General features: G+C 43.1%; 1 protein-coding gene across 1 annotated transcript; it reads left to right on the top strand.

Annotated features, from left to right (window-relative positions):
- Window positions 1-11,445: 11,445 nt before the first annotated feature.
- Window positions 11,446-12,369, top strand: LOC143939933 (olfactory receptor 6B1-like). The gene has a single exon (XM_077461025.1). The coding sequence runs from the start codon at window positions 11,446-11,448 to the stop codon at window positions 12,367-12,369; it is 924 nt and encodes a 307-aa protein (XP_077317151.1).
- Window positions 12,370-18,351: the final 5,982 nt, after the last annotated feature.

Here is an 18,351-nt window from a genome sequence, read left to right as displayed (position 1 = left end):
TCTGGGATACCGGGTCCCCCAGGAAATCCCCCCAAGGCTTCCGTCAGAACCAAAGGATCACGTGACTTACCTGGCCGCACCGGGGCCTTGCCGACAGTCATGATTCCGTGCGCTGCATGTGAAAATTCCTCCTCCTGCGACAGCTCACCCTCGGACTTGTCCTCCGCGGTGCGCGCCGGGGGCACCGCCATCCCCCTGGGCGAATCGCAGACCTCCTGGTCAGCGCGGTCAGGCGCATCCCGCAGTGCCTGTGGCCCCCGACCACCCCCGGCATGCTGGCGTCCAAGACCAGCCCTGCCAGGCACCTCGGTGGCTCTCTGCATCCCACCCGCCCCATCCCGGGAGCAGCGACCCCCCCCCCGTGCCAAACCCTGCCCCCCACCGCGCGTGTCCCCATGCTGAAACCCCCAGTCCGAGGATCCCCCCTTCCGCCGCACCCCCAAGGTGGCTGGACCCAGAGCCCCCCGCCCGTTCCCCCCCCGTACCCGGGTGCCGACCCGGAGTCGGCGCCATTTTGCCGCGAGGCCCCGCCCCCTCCGGTCGGCGGCGCAATGACCACCCAGACCAGGGAGAGCCAGGCACCTTCCTCTTCGCCGGGGGGACCGAGCGGACGGCCCCCGGGCTCCGACAGTCACGAGGTGGACGAGGGGTAGGCCCCGGGGAAAAAACGCGCCGGAGGCCGAGACCTCCGCGCATGCAGCGGCGCCTCACCTGCATCACCGACATCCTCCGCGGTGTCCTCCTGGTCCCCGCTCGGTCCCGCAGCCACTCCGCTCCGCGCGCCTCCGCCGCCCGTCTCAGCCTCTTGAAAATCCCATCCAGGTCGGCCATTACAGAGGAGCAGAGAAAAACTGCCTCCTCTGTGTCACGCTGGGATCCGAATGATCCCCTAAAGCCACACCCCTCCCTTTTATATGACCCCTCCCCTACACTGAACTTGCTTCCTGCAAACCTTTTTACTCAGCTCCACCCATAAAGCTTAACCCTCTGTGTCCCTCATCCACACTGTCATGTCCAGCACTCCTTATATCATTGCATTCATAATCCGTGCTTCTCTTTTTTGTGCAAAATGCACCAGACCTGCTGTGGAGATATGTGAACTGACTCCATAGAGAGCCGGTAAAAATCTCCTGCTATTGTGAATTGGATGCCTTATGTAGCGGCCACAATCCTTGCTGGGCGGCCTTGACTTATTGGGCTTACCAATTACCTTCTCTTGGCCTGCTCTAGGGGTTCCCAGGGTTGATACCCAACGACTTGAACACTGACACAGATGAAGTCCTTTAACAAAGGTTTTATTTTGCAGTAGTAACATCCAATAACACAGTCTCTTGTGGGAACAGAGGGCACGGATGAAGAACTCAGGCACCTTGAACTGCAAGTCTAGCAAAGTCTCTAATTCCACCCAGAGAGTAGCCACTCGCAGCTGGGTACTTCAAGGCTGAACAGATCTCTAGCCAGAGATCAGGGCAGTCAGCACGTTGACTCAAATCTTGAAGCAATCCTATGAACGTGTACAAGTTGTAACTAAGGGTTAACAGGAACCTTTTCCTCAGTATCTGGAATGTTTCCCGTCTCCTCAATGGTACTGGAAAAGCGTGAATTCGTCAATGTCCTTCGCAACTCAGTAACCAGGCACTTCCCAGGATGCCCCTAGCCAGCCCTCCTCTGAAAAGTTTCCCCCCCTGGGCTCTTCCACGAGCTGTGGTACCCCTCCAAGCCGAGAGCACACCCGGACACCTCGAATCCTCCCTCAGTTACTGCGCCTTGGACCAGCAGGTTCCGAGACTTGGGAACAGACGGATCCCTACCCCAGACCAGACGGGTCTACCAGGGGCCTCTAACAGAAACATGTTGCGGGATGTTGAACACCCCATGACCGGGACCCCTCATGGGGTTACCCTGGTCCTGAAGCCAGAACAGACCACACAGGTCTCACAAGCGCCTCTCCCCTCAACATGTGACCCACACCTCTTAAGTACCCCTTCCCAGACTCCTCAGCAGGCCCCCGGCACTCCCACTGGTTCTGAGAAGGCTGATACCTAAACATCAAACCAGACTTGGTTCTGGCCTGTCATGTGCACCTCACCATTCACATGACCAGGCAGAACTTCCAAACCCAACCTGGCCAGACTGATGTCAAGGCCAACCTATGTAATTAACCCTCAGAACCCCTACTGTTCTGAGGCAAAAACTAAATTTACATGTGACATTTTGTCCAACACTTATGTTAGTAAGAAAGAGTAGAATGCAGCATTTATCAAAAGTTTTTTTTAGAATAAAGGTTTTCAAATTATAATAATAACATTAAATATCACTTGGTCTAGCCAAAATCAGTCAGATAGGGTAATGTTTATGCCAGGTCTTTGACCACTTAAAGGCAGTGCACACAACAATGGTGAACATTAACAGTTATCAACCGTGTTTCACATTTTATTGCTTTGAATCAGTCAGAAAAAAAAAAACATTATTGGATACTATGGGGTTTATTTACTAAGGCAAAAAAAATCTGTTCACTCTGCAAGGAAATTTTCACTTAGCAGTGGAATTAACCTTATCTTATTGTATATGGTAAAAATTTACTTTGCAAAGAATACCCAATCACGTGCAAGAAAAATAAGAAAATAAATTGTATTTTGATTTGCACTTGACTGGATGAAGAAAGTCAGCAGAGCTTCACCGAATTCACTAAGCTAAGTCAACCTTCCCTTAAAGTGAAGACATCTTTCTAAAGTGAACAGCCCGTTTGCCTTTACTAAATGAATACCGATGTGTGATGGTGCTTTTCACATTTGTCATTGTGATGTTTGTAACTGACCCCACTGTGTCACAGATCTCCCTCTCTTCACAGTATCAGTGAGCATGCGCAGTACATCAAAATCTGCACAGATAGCCTGAATGTTCTTTCCCGGACTGTCATGTGTGGTGTGGTTCTCCTCTTCACCATCACATTAATTCATAACACTGACCGATTCTCTAGAACCCAACAACCCAAGAACACTGAATGTAACAGGCACTATATGGAGTGAGCAAAAAATGTTTTTAGCACACATATCAATTTTATTTAATTACATGTTAACTAATCATCATCCACTTCCATTATAATATAAGGTGTTTTGTAGGGGAAGATGGAGAAACTATGGGAGGCTGAGTTTCCAGTGATCTGCCTAGGTGCCATTGACAAAATACCCACCACTTGGCCTGGATGCTCTCCTCACCTCATACACTATACTACTGTACAAGCCTGCTATAGGTACAATTTGATAGCCTCACTAACACATACCATCTGCTGCCTGGGTGTGCTGTCAAACTATTTTTCCGAACAATAATAGACAAAATGGTGATGTCTGATATTTATTGATGTAGGTTTGTAGCTCAGACAATAGAAGAACTTGCAGTTTTTTTATGGTATAAAAAGTGATACATTTCTATTTACAGTTTTATTTTTAGAATATGGGGAAAATAAGTTGTTTAGCTGGATAATAAGGTAATGATGTTAAAGGCATTTACAGTTTTAAATGTGATTAAGAGCATTTTTAAACAGTGCTAATAATGCTGCAATTGTAAAAAGAAGAATCAATTTTACATATTATACTGTAATGCCATAGATGGTTCAAATCTTGGCTGGCTGAGCAGGGACTGGCTGAGATTTGAACCATGTATGAGAAGGCTGATTCTACCCAAGTTGATCGATTGATCAGCCTGTCGGGTTTTCAATGCGATAATTGCCAGAGGCTATAGCCGCTAGCAATAATCACTGTGGGCGTTATTTACGAAAGGAAAATCGAGAAAGGGACTTAGCCCCTGTACACACGGTCAGAGATTTCGACAACCAAATCCGTCGGATTTTGTCCGTTGGATCTTGTCCGTCGGATCTTGTCCGAAACTGTTGCATACACACGGTCGGACTAAGTTGTCGAAAAATCCGATCATTCAGAACGTGATGACGTAATTTCGTTAAGATGGGACTACGTTCAGGCTAGTAGCCAATAGCTTTGATGTAGGAATTTGATCTGAGCATGCGTGGCACTTGGTCCGATCAAAATTCTCTACACATGATCGGAGTATGTCCAATCGAACCAGGTGGTTGGGAAATATTTCTAACACGTTGGAAAATTGGGTCGGACGGATATTCCGACGGAATCAGTCCGATGCATACCACACACAGTCGGATTATCCGACAACACGGTCCGATAGGACACATTCCGACGGATACTCCGACCGTGTGTACAAGGGATAAGACTTAGGACAATGGGAGACAGGGCTTTTTGTGCAGCTGCCCCATGCCTGTGGATTCCCTACCTGACACCTTGGGGTCTCCTCGATCCACTAATTGTTTTAAAAAAGGTCTTAAGACATTTATTTTTAGCAAAGTTTTTTGTTCTTTTTAGATGTTCGTTCCTTTGATTTTAACCTGTAGCACTTTGAGATCTTTTGATGTAAAGCGCATTATAAATAAAATGTATTATTATTATTATTATTATTATTATTATTATTATTATTATTATTATTATTAATAATAAGATTTAAGAAATTGTGTTTTATATACTTGTGAATGTGCTGCTCAGGGTTGTTCACCAGCCATTCTGGCAGAAATTTTTTTAATAATCTTTTTTAGTATAATTGTATGTATATATATATATATATATATATATATATATATATATATTTACACACACTATACAATATATAGATATATGCATCTATTTTGGACACATTTACAAAATGTTACAACATGTAATTTTAATATATACAATATACTATATATATTAACCACTTCCCGACCAGAGCACGACGATGTATGTCGGCAGAATGGCATGGATAGGCAAATGGGTGTACAGGTATGTCCCTTTGAATTTGCCACCGTGCCATCGTGCGCATGCCGGTGGAGCACTTGCGATCCGGTTGGGACCCTGTGAGTCCGATCGCAGGTCCCGCGGACTCTATCTCTGCGGGGATAACCGCGATCGACTCATGGGAGGAAGAACGAGGAGATGCCGATGTAAACAGCATCTCCTCGTTCTGCCTAGCAACAAGTGACACTGATGTCTGCTCCTTGTGATTGGAGCAGAGATCAGTAATCTGTAAAACACAGCCATGCCCCCCACAGTTAGAAACACGCCCCTCGGACACACTTAACCCCTACACTGCCACCTCCTGGTTATCCCCTTCACTGCCAGTGTCATTTACACAGGAATCAGTGCATTTGTATAGCACTGATTGCTGTATAAATGGCAATGGTCATAAAAATGTGTCAAAAATGTCCGATGTATCCACCATAATGTCGCAGTCACAATAAAAATTGCTGATCACCGCCATTACTAGTGAAAAAAAATTATTAATAAAAATGCTATAAAACTATCCCCTATTTTGTAAACACTATAACTTTTGCGCAAACCAATCAATAATCGTTTATTGCGTTATTTTTTACCAAAAATACATAGAAGAATACGTATCGGCCTAAACTGAGGAAAAAAATGTTTTGTTACATATTTTTTGGGGATATTTATTATAAAAAAAGTAAAAAAGAATGTGTTTTTTTCAAAATTGACACTCTTCTTTTGTTTATAGCGCAAAAAATAAAAACCGCAGAGGTGATCAAATACCATCAAAAGAAAGCTCTATTTATGGGAAAAAAGGGACATCAATTTTGTTTGGGAGCCATGTCACATGACCACGCAATTGTCAGTTAAAGCGACACAGCGCCGAATCACAAAAAGTGCTCTGGTCTTAAGCCAGCAAAATGGTCCGCTCTGAAATTGGTTAATATATGTCTTATAAAAAGATTGTTCTAAATGAAATTATTCCTCAGTTATATGCTCTCAGAAGACACTACTTGGTTAGGATTTGTTTAAGGGAAATGATGCCTTGCCAACATAACCTGCTTATACGAAAAGGCTTTTTTTTTTTTTTCAAATAGTTTATTGAAATAATGCAAACATCAACATAACAAGCACAGAGTGTAGTACAGTCATAAAGTACAGTAATATAAGTACAAAGAGTAGCAATAAATGACTCATCAATGTTTACAGTAGTACCTTATGAAAGAAAAGCTGTTGTGTGCATACATACATATTTAATGTCTGAGTTAAATCTAAGCATTCGAGTTATAGCAACCATCTGTTGACATATGGGGTGCGGTAATGCAGGTGTCGTTCTCTCTGACTATAACTAAAAGGGTTAGTGGGGGAATGTCAGGAATAAGCTGTTTCTATAGGGATTTATTGTTATGGAGGCTATGGGACTCTTAGAATTGAGCGGTTCGTGGCTAATACGAGCTTGGACAAATCTATAGAGAATGTTGTATATATTTCGATTCAAACATCCATCTACTGCGTAGATTCTCTGGTGGTCATTTCCAGACCATTCACCCCCAATGGGAACTAGCTGTGAATGGAGGAAATGCCCTGCATATCCTGAGAGTGGAGAGTGCAGTCAATGGGTATAAGAAGCACCTCAGTTGTAAGTTGTTTCGTTGGTTATGGCTCATATAACAGAGGTAACGTAAAAATATTGTGAAATTTAGCATATCCGGAATGGAAATAAACTCAGGGGGGAGGAGGTGTAGGCGGGATGAAAAGGCTTTTTTTTAACCACTTCAGACCCAGGCCAATTCTGACATTTCTCTCCTACATGTAAAATTCCTAATTTTTTTGCTAGAAAATTACATAGAACCCCCAAACATTATATATTTTTTTTTAGCAAAGACCCTAGAGTATACAATGGGGGTCATTGCAACTTTTTATCTAGCACAGTATTTGCGCAGCAATTTTTCGAACGCGTTTTTTTCAGAAAAAAAACTGTTTCATGCTTAAAAAAAAAAAAACAGTAAAGTTAGCCCAATTTTTTTGCATAATGTGAAAGAGGAGGATACACCGAGTAAATAGATACCCAACATGTCCCGCTTCAAAATTGCACGCGCTCGTGGAGTGGCGCCAAACTTTGGTATTTAAAAATCCCCATAGGCGACGCTTTACAATTTTTTACTGGTTACATGTTTTGGGTTACAGAGGAGGTCTAGGGCTAGAATTATTGCTCTGGCTCTAACGTTCGCGGCGATACCTCACATGTGGGGTTTGAACACCGTTTTCATATGTGGGCGGGACTTACGTATGCGTTCGCTTCTGTGTGCGAGCTCACGGGGACAGGGGCGCTTAAATTTTAATTTTTTTTCTATTGTTAATTTTATTTTTATTTTTTTAGTTTTACACTTAAAAAAAATAAATAAAAAATTGATGACTTTTATTCCTATTACAAGGAATGTAAACATCCCTTGTAATAGGAATATGGCACGATCGGACCTATTTACAGTGAAATATGGGGTCAATAAGACCCCATATCTCACCTCTAGGCTGGGAAGAATTAAAAAAAAACAAAAAACGATCCTGGCTTCCTAGCCAGATTGGCGCCGTTAATTTGAATACCGAGGCCGGGCGTGACGTCATAACATCGCGCCCGGCCTCCGAACGATCATAGAGACTCCGGGGACAATCTAGTCCACCGGAAATCTCTATGATCACATGCTGGGGCCGGCGGATCCTGTGACCGACTCACCGATGGAAACGGTGAGTCGGTAGAAGCACCGGAGGGCGGCGGGGGGGGGCGTTCCCTCCCGCCGCCCGCAAGAACGATCAAGCGGTGGAACAGCCGCTATGATCATTCTTATGGTGTAGGGAATCGCCAGCTGAAAACGGCAATATCTGAATGATGTCTGTGGACTCAGGCAACATTTAGATATAACCAGTGAAACCCCATGACGTCAATAGACGTATTGCGGGTCTCAAGTGGTTTTAAGCAATATTGATACACCTTCAATGTGTTTTAATAGCTCTAAAGCCATTTGATCAGGATTGTTGTTTATAAACATCTCACAGAATATGTGTTCTTTTTGCTAGAAAGGAGCCAGGAGCACATTGGTAAAAACAATGTTTATTCGTTCAGAACTCCTGAGATTTTGCAGCCCTTTAAAATAATCACATTGTGTTGCTTTACAGCCTGAAATGAAGACAGACGCAGCCTTTGGTTTATCCAGCTGTATATACTAGTGAATCTTACAAAATCCAAGTGAAAGATATAACACCAACAGCAAAATTCTATAAATTCTTGAGAAAAATCTTCTGCCCTCTACCAGAAAGTTGTCAATGGGAAGAAGGTTTACCTTCCAACAGGACAATGACCCAAAGCACACAGCAACAATGACCACACAGTGGTTGAAGGAGAATACGGTAAATGTCCTTGCATGGCCTAGTCAGAGCCCAGACTGAAACCCCATTGAAAATCTGTGGAATGACTTGAAGGCTGCAGTCCACAAAAAGTCACTAACATAGAGTGGGCAAATATTGCAAAAGTCTAGATGTGCAAAGTTAGTAGAAACATATCCCAACAGACTGTAATTAATGCAATTTCCAACTGTTTTTTAAATATTATTTATATAATAATATAATTTTTTCTGACATGTTGATGTTATATCTTTGACTTGGATGCTATACTAGTAATAGTGCTGAATAAAATAAAAACTGCATCTGTCTTCATTTCAGGCTACAAAGCAACAAAATTAGATTTTTTAAAAGGGGAAGGGTTTATTTTCTATATCCACTGTATAACACCAAAATTACTGGACCTGAATACTTTTTTTTTTTTCTTCTGGGAACAACGGGGAGTGACCAAATGTGTGAAAGCAGATACGTTTGCCAAAGGTAAATGTTAGGTTTTCTTTCTGCCTTCTTCTCTGCTTTTTTGAGCTAACTCTTTTAGGGATTCTCAGTTATATATAGGTTATTTAACTATCTATAGAAAACTGCATCACTTAGATCACTCACCAAAACACAGCCATGTTATAGCATGTTACCTACATACATACGGTACATATGAGCTGGGAAGCAGTTTTATGAAATTATGGTGACAAGGGAAATTGAGCAATATTTATATATTGTTTTATGTTCAGTAAATAAGGATGAGCTGAACACCCCCCCCCCCCCCCCGGTTTGGTTCGCACCAGAACCTGCGAACAGACCTAAACTTCGTGTGAACTTTAGAACCCTATTAAAGTCTAAGTTCAAAATCAAAAGTGCTAATTTTAAAGGCTTATATGCAAGTTATTGTCATAAAAAGTGTTTGGGGACCTGGGTCCTGCCCCAGGGGACATGTTTCAATGCAAAAAAAAGTTTTAAAAATGGCCGTTTTTTCAGGAGCAGTGATTTTAATAATGCTTAAAGCGAAACAATAAAAGTGAAATATTCCTTTAAATTTCGTACCTGAGGGGGTGTCTATAGTATGCCTGTAAAGGGGCGCATGTTTCCTGTGCTTAGAACTGTCCCTGCACAAAGTGGTTGGTTCCCCCCAAATTCAATTACCAGGCCCTTCAGGTCTTGTATGGATATTAACCAGTTCCCGACCAGCGCACGACGATGTACGTCGACAGAATGGCACGGGCAGGCATATTGGCGTACATGTACGTCCAATCTTCAATGCCGCCCTGCCATCGGGAGCGCGCCGCCGGCGGCGCGCTCCCGCGCTGGTCGGGACCCCCGTGAGTCCGGTTGTGGGACCCGGTGACTCGATCGCCGCGGGCATCCCCGCGATCGTCTCACGGGACGGCTGAATGGAGGAAATGCCGTGTAAACAGCATTTCTCCATTCTGCCTAGCAACTAGTGACGCTGATCTCTGCTCCATGTGATTGGAGCACAGATCAGTGTTCACTAAATGAAAGCCCAATTCCCCCACAGTTAGTAACACACCCCTAGGAACACTTAACCCCTACACTGCCACCCACTGGTTAACCCCTTCACTGCCAGTGTCATTTACACAGGAATCACTGCATTTATATAGCAGTGATTACTGTATAAATGACAATGGTCCCAAAAATGTGTCAAAAATGTCCGATGGGTCCCCCACAATGTCGCAGTCACAATAAAAATTGCTGATCGCCGCCATTACTAGTAAAAAAAAAATAACTAAAAATTATTAATAAAAATGCTATAAAACTATCCCTATTTTGTAAACGCTATAACTTTTGCGCAAACCAATCAATAATCGCTTATTGCGATTTTTTTTACCAAAAATATGTAGAAGAATACGTATCGGCCTAAACTGAGGAAAAAAAAATGTTTTTTTATATATTTTTGGGGGATATTTATTATAACAAAAAGTAAAAAATAATGTGTTTTTTTTCAAAATTGTCGCTCTATTTTTGTTTATAGCGCATAAAATAAGAACCGCAGGGGTGATCAAATACCACCAAAAGAAAGCTCTATTTGTGGGAAAAAAAGGACGTAAATTTTGTTTGGGAGCCACGTCGCACGACCGCGCAATTGTCAGTTAAAGGGACGCAGTGCCGAATCGCAAAAAGTGGTCTGGTCTTTGACCAGCAAAATGGTCCGGTCTGTAAGTGGTTAAGGGAAACCCCGTGTGAAATAAAAAAAAAATTACGTGGGATTCCCCCCCAAATATCCATACCAGACCTTTTATCTGAGCATGCAACCTGGCAGGCCGCAGGCAAAGAGGGGGGACAAAGAAAGTGTAAAAAATTGTTAAAAAACACACACACACCACCGGCCAGGGTTGTGGGGATGAAGCCCTTGACCCCATCAACATGGGGACATGGTGCTTTGAGGGGTCACAGACCCCCAAAGCATCCTTCCAATGTTGAGGGCACGTGGCCTTTTAACAATTTTTTACACTTTCTTTGTCCCTCTTTTCCTGTGGCCTGCCAGGTTGCGTGCTCAAATAAAGGGTCTGGTATGGATATTTGGGAGGAACCACACATCATTTTTTTTTTATTTGACGCGGGGTTCCCCTTAATATCCATACCAGACCTGAAGGGCCTGGTAATTGAATTTGGGGGACCCCCACGCTTTTATTTTATTTTTATCAATGACTTTCAATGACTGTTCTCTGTATTACGGGGAGCCGACAATTCATTATAGCCACGAGTGCTTTTAAATTACTTTTTTCCTGCAGAAATGACACTTTGTGCAGGGAAAGTTCTAAGCATGGGAAACATGCACCCCTTTACAGGCATATTATAGACACCCCCCAGGTACGACATTTCAAGGAATATTACACTTTTATTGTTTCACTTTAAGCATTATTAAAATCACTGCTCCCAAAAAAAGTCATTTTTTTTAAGTTTTTTTGCATTGATACCCAGGACCCAGGTCCCCAAAAACTTTTATGATAATAACTCGCATATAAGCCTTTAAAATTAGCACTTTCGATTTAGATTTCTCCCATAGACTTTTACAGGGTGTTCCACGGCTTTTCGAATTTGCAGCGAACACCCCAAATTGTTCGCTGTTCGGCAAACAGGTGAACAGGCAATGTTCAAGTCGAACATGAGTTCGACTCGAACTCGAAGCTCATCCCTATCAGTAAACATTTATTAAAAATTATTTAACATTTTTACAATATAATTCATTCCTTTCTGTTCCAGCAGAAAAACAACAATGGAAAATCAGACCAATGTGAAGGAGTTTATTATTCTTGGGTTCTCAAACATACTAGAATACCAAAATTTCTTGTTTGTGTTTTTCTTGCTATTGTATGTCATCACTATCACTGTAAATATATTCCTCATCACCATAATTCGAGGTACACGTCAGCTCCATAAACCCATGTATTTCTTTCTTAGTAACTTATCTTTCCTTGAATTGGGATATATCTCTGTAACTGTCCCAAAAATTATTATAGACATCCCAAGGAAAAGGAAAAGCATTTCTTTTAATGGTTGTATCACCCAACTCTTCTTCTTCACGTTCCTTGGGGCCACTGAGACCATTCTTCTCTCGGTTATGTCCTTTGATCGATTTCTGGCAGTGTATTTCCCTCTGCGCTACACAAGCATCATGAGTCATAGGTTTTGCTTCATTCTGGCAGCTGCCTCGTGGGTCCTTGGTTTCTTGACCACGCCATTTCCAATTATTTGGATATCACAGTTGTATTTTTGCAGTGCCAATGTCATTAACCATTTCTTTTGTGAATCAGCTCCCTTGCTTAAACTGTCCTGTTCTAACCCTTATTTCAGAGAACTCACTGTCATTGTCTGTGCATCTTCAGTCATCCTCAGTTCAGTTCTTTTAACCATGATGTCCTATGGATTTATCCTGAGGGCTATATTGAGAATTAAATCCATCAGTGGAAAACGGAAAGCAGCATCTACCTGTGCTTCACACCTGTTTGTGGTAACCCCCTTCTACTCAACAGCGTTTGCCATGTATATTAAACCCACTGCAAGTGAAGGATCTCTGAACAAAGTGATGGCATTGTTCTATGCAGTCTTCACTCCTCTTGCCAACCCCTTTATCTACAGTCTACGTAACAAGGAAGTAAAAGAGGCCTTTTTGTTCCTCACAAAAAGAAAGTGGTTCTGAAGCTATTTAGGAGTCTTTGTCAGTAAATTAGCATTATGCCAATAAAATAAAGTCATTAATGAATATTTCAAAACCCACACTATTTAAATGTTAGTACAATCAAAGCTTTCCAGCTTTAACCACTTCAGCACTAGCCTACATTTCCTTCATAAGTTTTCAGTTCTATGATAGTTAGACGGTCCATCACTCAACACTGTACCCACATGAATTAAAATTATTTTTTGGGACAAATAAAGCTTTTTTTTTTTTTTAAACTACGTTTATTTTTTATTGTATTCAAAGCAGCACTCACTAGCACACACAGTGTAAGTGTGGCTGAAGCTCATAAAGTCCCATAAGAAAAATAAAGAGTGATGCAGGGTGATGAGATAGACAGTACGTGAAGATCCCTGTCATTATCTGTAAAGCGTGCACCAAACACCATAGCCTGCACCTCGTGAGTCACTCTCCTCCTAAATGTATACACTCACCAGACTGCTGAAATAGAGAAGCCCGAAAAAAGCTCAAGGGCATTTGTATGTTCAGGAGTACATCCGTTAGATTCATCACTCCATGGGTGGTTGATCATATGAGAAAGAGAGACACTCCACATAGCTTGATCTCATTTCAACTAGTTGTTAGAACAACAACCCCCCTTATGATTACACTTACAAGATACAAAATTTAAAACAGTCTTATAGTATAAATCAATCTGTCATCATTCAGGAGGAGACGCCATCCTCTATCTCGTGCATCCACAGTTCGGACAGTCTCAGGCTAATCCTCTCAACTCATGACACACTATCCTCACTTCCAGATGCCACTAGGTCATGCCCTGACATGTTTCGTCATCCCGACTTCTACTGAGAGCATAGTTTTTTGTTTTGTTTTTTCTATTACATAAAGAAATGATCAAACATTTTGAAAGAAAACAACGTTCGTCTTACTTTCTGTTATACAATTTCTCAAATAAAAATGCCAGTACAGTGGGAAACCCCGAAATTAAAAAGTATACACACCAGGAAGTTTTCTTGGCATAATTTTTTGGAAATGAAGAAACATGCTGGTAATGATGGATTAAAACATTGAACTTGGTAATGGTGCACTAAACACAATAAATGTACAGGTCATAGACAAAGGGAGAAAATATTTATGGGTTTAATGTATATGTAACATACAGTGGGAGAATGGGGATGAGAATGTTAATGCATAAATGTGCAATGTAAGGGAGTTGAAGGTAATAATATACAGGTTACATAGATACAGACGTACAGGAGAGGAAGGGGGCGAAAAGGTTAACAATTCTTAGTTTCTTTGCATACTTTTTCACAAATACCTTTACCCAGAGCTGGTGCTAGACTGTTTTGTGCCCTAGGCAAGGCCCCCCCCCCCCAAATAAAATATAAAAATAAAACCTTAACGTTAAAAACAGTAGAAAATAGAGTAGGGTGATCTGTCAATCTGTCAAAGTGTTTTTTTTTAATAATGGCACTTTTTTATTATTTTACTTTGTGCCATTATAAAAAATATATTACCATGATGATATTATTATATTAAAAAAGCATATGATTTGCAGTCCAATTCTAACTTCTGATAAATTTTCTCACCTTCTCTCACCAACTTTCTCACCTCCTTGCCAACGTTAGTTCCATGTGAAGACTGACTGGGGAGCTGGGAGGAGGTAATGTTGCACAAAGCACGGCTTGCACAACACCTCGTTGTCTGTATACCTCTTCTTCATGGATTGGCTGAAGTTTGCAAGAGATGCCTTAGTCTCCAGCTAACATCATCCAGTCCTGCATTGGTACATCCATATGCAGAAAGTTGGAGCAGTGTGTGGGGAACATTGGTGGACTGTGTGAGGAAGCCAGCGGAGTGTTAGGAAGCTGGCAGAGAGTAGATAATCCAAAGGCCATGGCTGTGCCATGGGCGACAGTGTCTGGCGGTAGCACCGGCCCTGCCTATACCTACAAAAATATGTGTGGCAGCACAGTGGCTAAGTAGTTAACACTTCCACCTGGCAGCACTAGGGTGCCCAACCATGGCACAACCTGGTAATTGGCTCCTGTCTAAATTGGCTCTAGTATAGTATGTATAAATGTGAGTTAGGGGTCTTCGTTTATAAGCTTTTTGAGGGCAGGGACTGATGTTAATGTATAATTCATAGGCGCAGTGCTATGTAAATTGATGGAGCTATACAAGTACTTGTAATAAATAAATAAAATAAAAAAATTTGTTGTATCATAGACTGTATGGCCAGCATTTTATTCCCAAGATTACAAAGCACACCAAATCACATCTAAACACTATTTTGCCTTCATGGGCATTCCATGTTGTTTCCTTGAGTCTCTTTTTGCCTGTCTTGTAGCTGTTTAATGCCTCTGCTCAGAATTACCTCAGGGTCTAAACCTATCCAACAATCATCTCCCTAATCATTCCATATATAAGAAAGCCACTGGCTCAACCACTTAAAGTGATTGTAAAGTCTCTTCAATATAAATAGCATACATGTTATACTTACCTGCTCTGTTTCAGTGGTATTGCACAGAGCAGCCCAGATCCTCCTTTTCCTGGGTCCCTCTTCTTGCAATGAGGGCAACCAAGCCAAGTCACAGCTCCATTCACACATGGAGCTGTGGCACCCCCTCTCTCTCCTGATTGACTGACTGACTTTCATTGACAGCAGCAGGAGCCATTGGTGCCACTGCTGTGTTTCAGCCAATCAGGAGGGAGAGTCTTGGATGGCCGAGACATCCATACACATCGCTAGGCAGAGATGGGGCTCAGGTAAGTATTAGGGGGGACGAGGGGGGCTGCTACTCACAAAAGGTTATTTATCTTAATGCATAGAATGCATTAAGGTAAAAAACCGTCTGCCTTTTCAAGGCCTCACAAGGCAGCCAAGGGGCCTCAGAACCCACTGTAATTGTATAAGGTTTTGAATCCTGTGATTATTTGATTATGTACATACAGACAGTACCTTAGAAATTGGTTTGTACTGAATGTACATAAGCAGCTTCTAATTAATAGTTATATGTGCCGCCTTTGCCCTTCTCACTGCTAGAAACAATATATTCTATTAGGCAAGCTAGGAGATCTGTTTTTCTCTTGTTATCATCTGTAGCCTATGATCAGATGAGGGTTATGACCAGGTGGGGGTATATTACCAAGTAGGGGGCTTTATGACCAGGTGAGGGGGTATATGACCAGGTGGGGGAGTTTATGACTGGGGGGTATGTGACCAGGTGGGGGTCTATGATCAGGTGGGAGGGTATATGACCAGGTGGGGGATCTATGATCAGGTAGGGGGTAAATAACCAGGTGGGAGGTTTATGACCTGGTGGAGGGGTAAATGACTAGGTGGGGGTATATGACCAGATGGGGGTTTATAACCAGGTGGGGGGGTACATGACCATGTGGGGGTATATGACCAGGTGGGGGGTATATATCCAGGTGGGGGTATATGATCAGGTGTGGGGGGTATATGACCAGGCGGGGGGATAAGAGGCTGGAGAGAGCAGAGGAGTCGGAAGAGACCCCCGAAGACAAAGAGACCACTAGAGCTGCCTAATAAACTACTTTAAAAACCTGTCTAGTGTGTTTTTTTATTGACTTTCTTTCCCCAGGTGAATGGGTAGGGTACGATGTACCCCATATTAATTCACATAGGGTGAGGGGGCCGGGATCTGGGGGCCCTCTTATTAAAGGGGCTCCCAGATTCTGATAAGCCCCGCGCCCGCAGATCCTGACAACCAACGGTTGTCAGGAAGAGGCCCTTGTCCTCATCAACATGGAGACAAGGTGCTTTGGGTGGGGGGCCCGCAGAGCGCCCCCCTTCCCCAAAGCACCCACCCCCCATGTTGAGGGCATGTGGCCTGGTACGGTTCAGGAGGGGGGGCGCTCGCTTGTCCCCACCCCCTTTCCTGACCGGCCGGCTGCATGCTCAGATAAGGGTCTAGTATGGACCTTGGGGGGACCCCCACACCGTTTTACCGGGGGTGTTATATTCTTAATATCTAAAATTTAATTTGGCTTTATTATACTTTATTTAGAATATGAATTCTCCATAATTGTGTGTATGGTAACTCTGAATCAATCAATCTCCATATTATGACATGCTGAAACTGAAAAAGTAAACATTTAAAACCTGTCCGAATTTTTTTTTTTCCATAATAATTTTATTGAAATATAAATATACAGGGTTTTCAGAGACATATTTAACATTTTAGTGTAAAACAGTCAGGTACAAAAGTACAGTATTAAAGTTAAGGAGTTATCCTAGCTATACATGTATCAACTCCCTGGTGGGGTCTCTACAGGTGAGGGAGTTGTCTAGTTAGCGAATACAAATCTCATTCTCACCATGGAGCCCTGTGGAGTGACGTACAAGAAATCAGGGGAGGGACAATACCTCAAGAAAGGAGTAGGAGAGTAAGGGAGAAAAGAGAGAAAAGAGAAAAAAAGGGGGGAAGAGAGAGAGAGAGAGATAAAAGGAGGGGGAAGAAGAAGAAAGAAGAAACAAAAAAACCAAACCCCCCCCCCCAAAAAAATTGGGGGTGGGGTAAAATGTAAAGGGGGGAAGGGGAAGGGTAGGGGGGGCCTGATAAGGAACAGGGTAGAGGGAGGAGGATAACGCAATGTTGAGTCTCTTCTGCAAGCATTAGTCATTCTCCAGTACAGTATGCCCATGCGGGTCAGTGGACCTCCAGTCCATTTGCCACGAGTTCATTTATTCAAGGGTTATAGGCTCGGAAACGTTGTGTCGATTTGAAGTAGATCCAACATGCCCACGTACTCGTAAATTTTGTGATTCGTTCCTGAGAAATGTGAACTAGTTCCTCTAGCTCTTCTATTTTAGAGATCCTTCAAAACCATTCTCCCACCGTAGGAGTGTGTGTCGATCGCCAATGTACCGGAATACATAATTGAGCAGCGTTTACTAGGTGCATGGCTAATGACTTGTAGTAAGTGTGTTTGCATAGACTGGTGTGGTGCAGCAGGTACTGAGCTGGGAAGTAATCTAGCGTATATGTGGAGATATGTGCAATAAGTTTGTGTACCTCCTTCCAAAAAGGTTGCAAAGCCTCACAGGCTCACCAAATGTGGAGCATTGTACCTTTCACCCTGCCACATCTCCAGCACCTGTCCGGGATCGCCGGGGGAAAATCTGTGTAAGAGCGCAGGGGTCCTATACCATCGTGTCATGATTTTATAGCAATTCTCTTGAATAGCCACATTGAGAGAACCTTTGTGGATGTGTTCGTTAATGAGGGACCAGTCGTCGTCAGTAAGGGAAATCCCCAGCTCCACTGCCCATGCCATATGCGCCGAATCCGGAGCGGTAGGCCTGTTGTCGGCGAGTATGGCATAGATAGACGCGATCAAATGCCTTTGCGGGGGAGATTTTGAGCATAGTAATTCAAAAGGGGTCAACTGTCTCGTCCACGTCCCTATCGCTGCTTAGGAGGATAGGAAATGTCTTATTTGTCTATATGTCCAGAATGGGAAGGAGTTAGAGCGAGATAGGGAGACTAAGTCTTCGTATGTGTGAGGGGAACCATGTGCAAAGAATTGGTTCGCTAGAACCTTAGCGTGTGGCCAAATCTGTCCTAAGAAGGAGTTGGACATTCCCGGCATGAAATCGGGATTGTTCCTTAACGTGGTGAGGGGTCCGGGAACCGAGGAGAAAGCGTCCATCTGAAAGCATCTAGAGATGGGCCAATAAGGGGGTGTGTCAAAACCTCCATTGGCCAATGCCATGGCGATATCCAAGGTAGAGATTCAATCGGGCAACTTATTAGTGATTTCTCCAGGGATACCCAGATTTTGCCTGCCTCATGTATATTCCAGTCGACCAAACGCATAAGATGGCTTGCTAGATAATATTTGTAAAGGTCCGGCAGACCGATACCCCCTCCTGATTTTGGACGTGTAAGGTGATGATAGCTAATGCGTGGGGGGAGTTCCTCCATAGGAACAAGGAGGCTGCCTTCCTAAAAGCTG

This window comes from Lithobates pipiens, unplaced genomic scaffold, assembly GCF_037356315.1.
Source record: "Lithobates pipiens isolate NorthernLeopardFrog02 unplaced genomic scaffold, aLitPip1_a1.2 Scaffold_3, whole genome shotgun sequence".
Lineage (NCBI taxonomy): Eukaryota > Metazoa > Chordata > Amphibia > Anura > Ranidae > Lithobates > Lithobates pipiens.
This window is presented reverse-complemented; position numbering and strand designations above follow the sequence as displayed.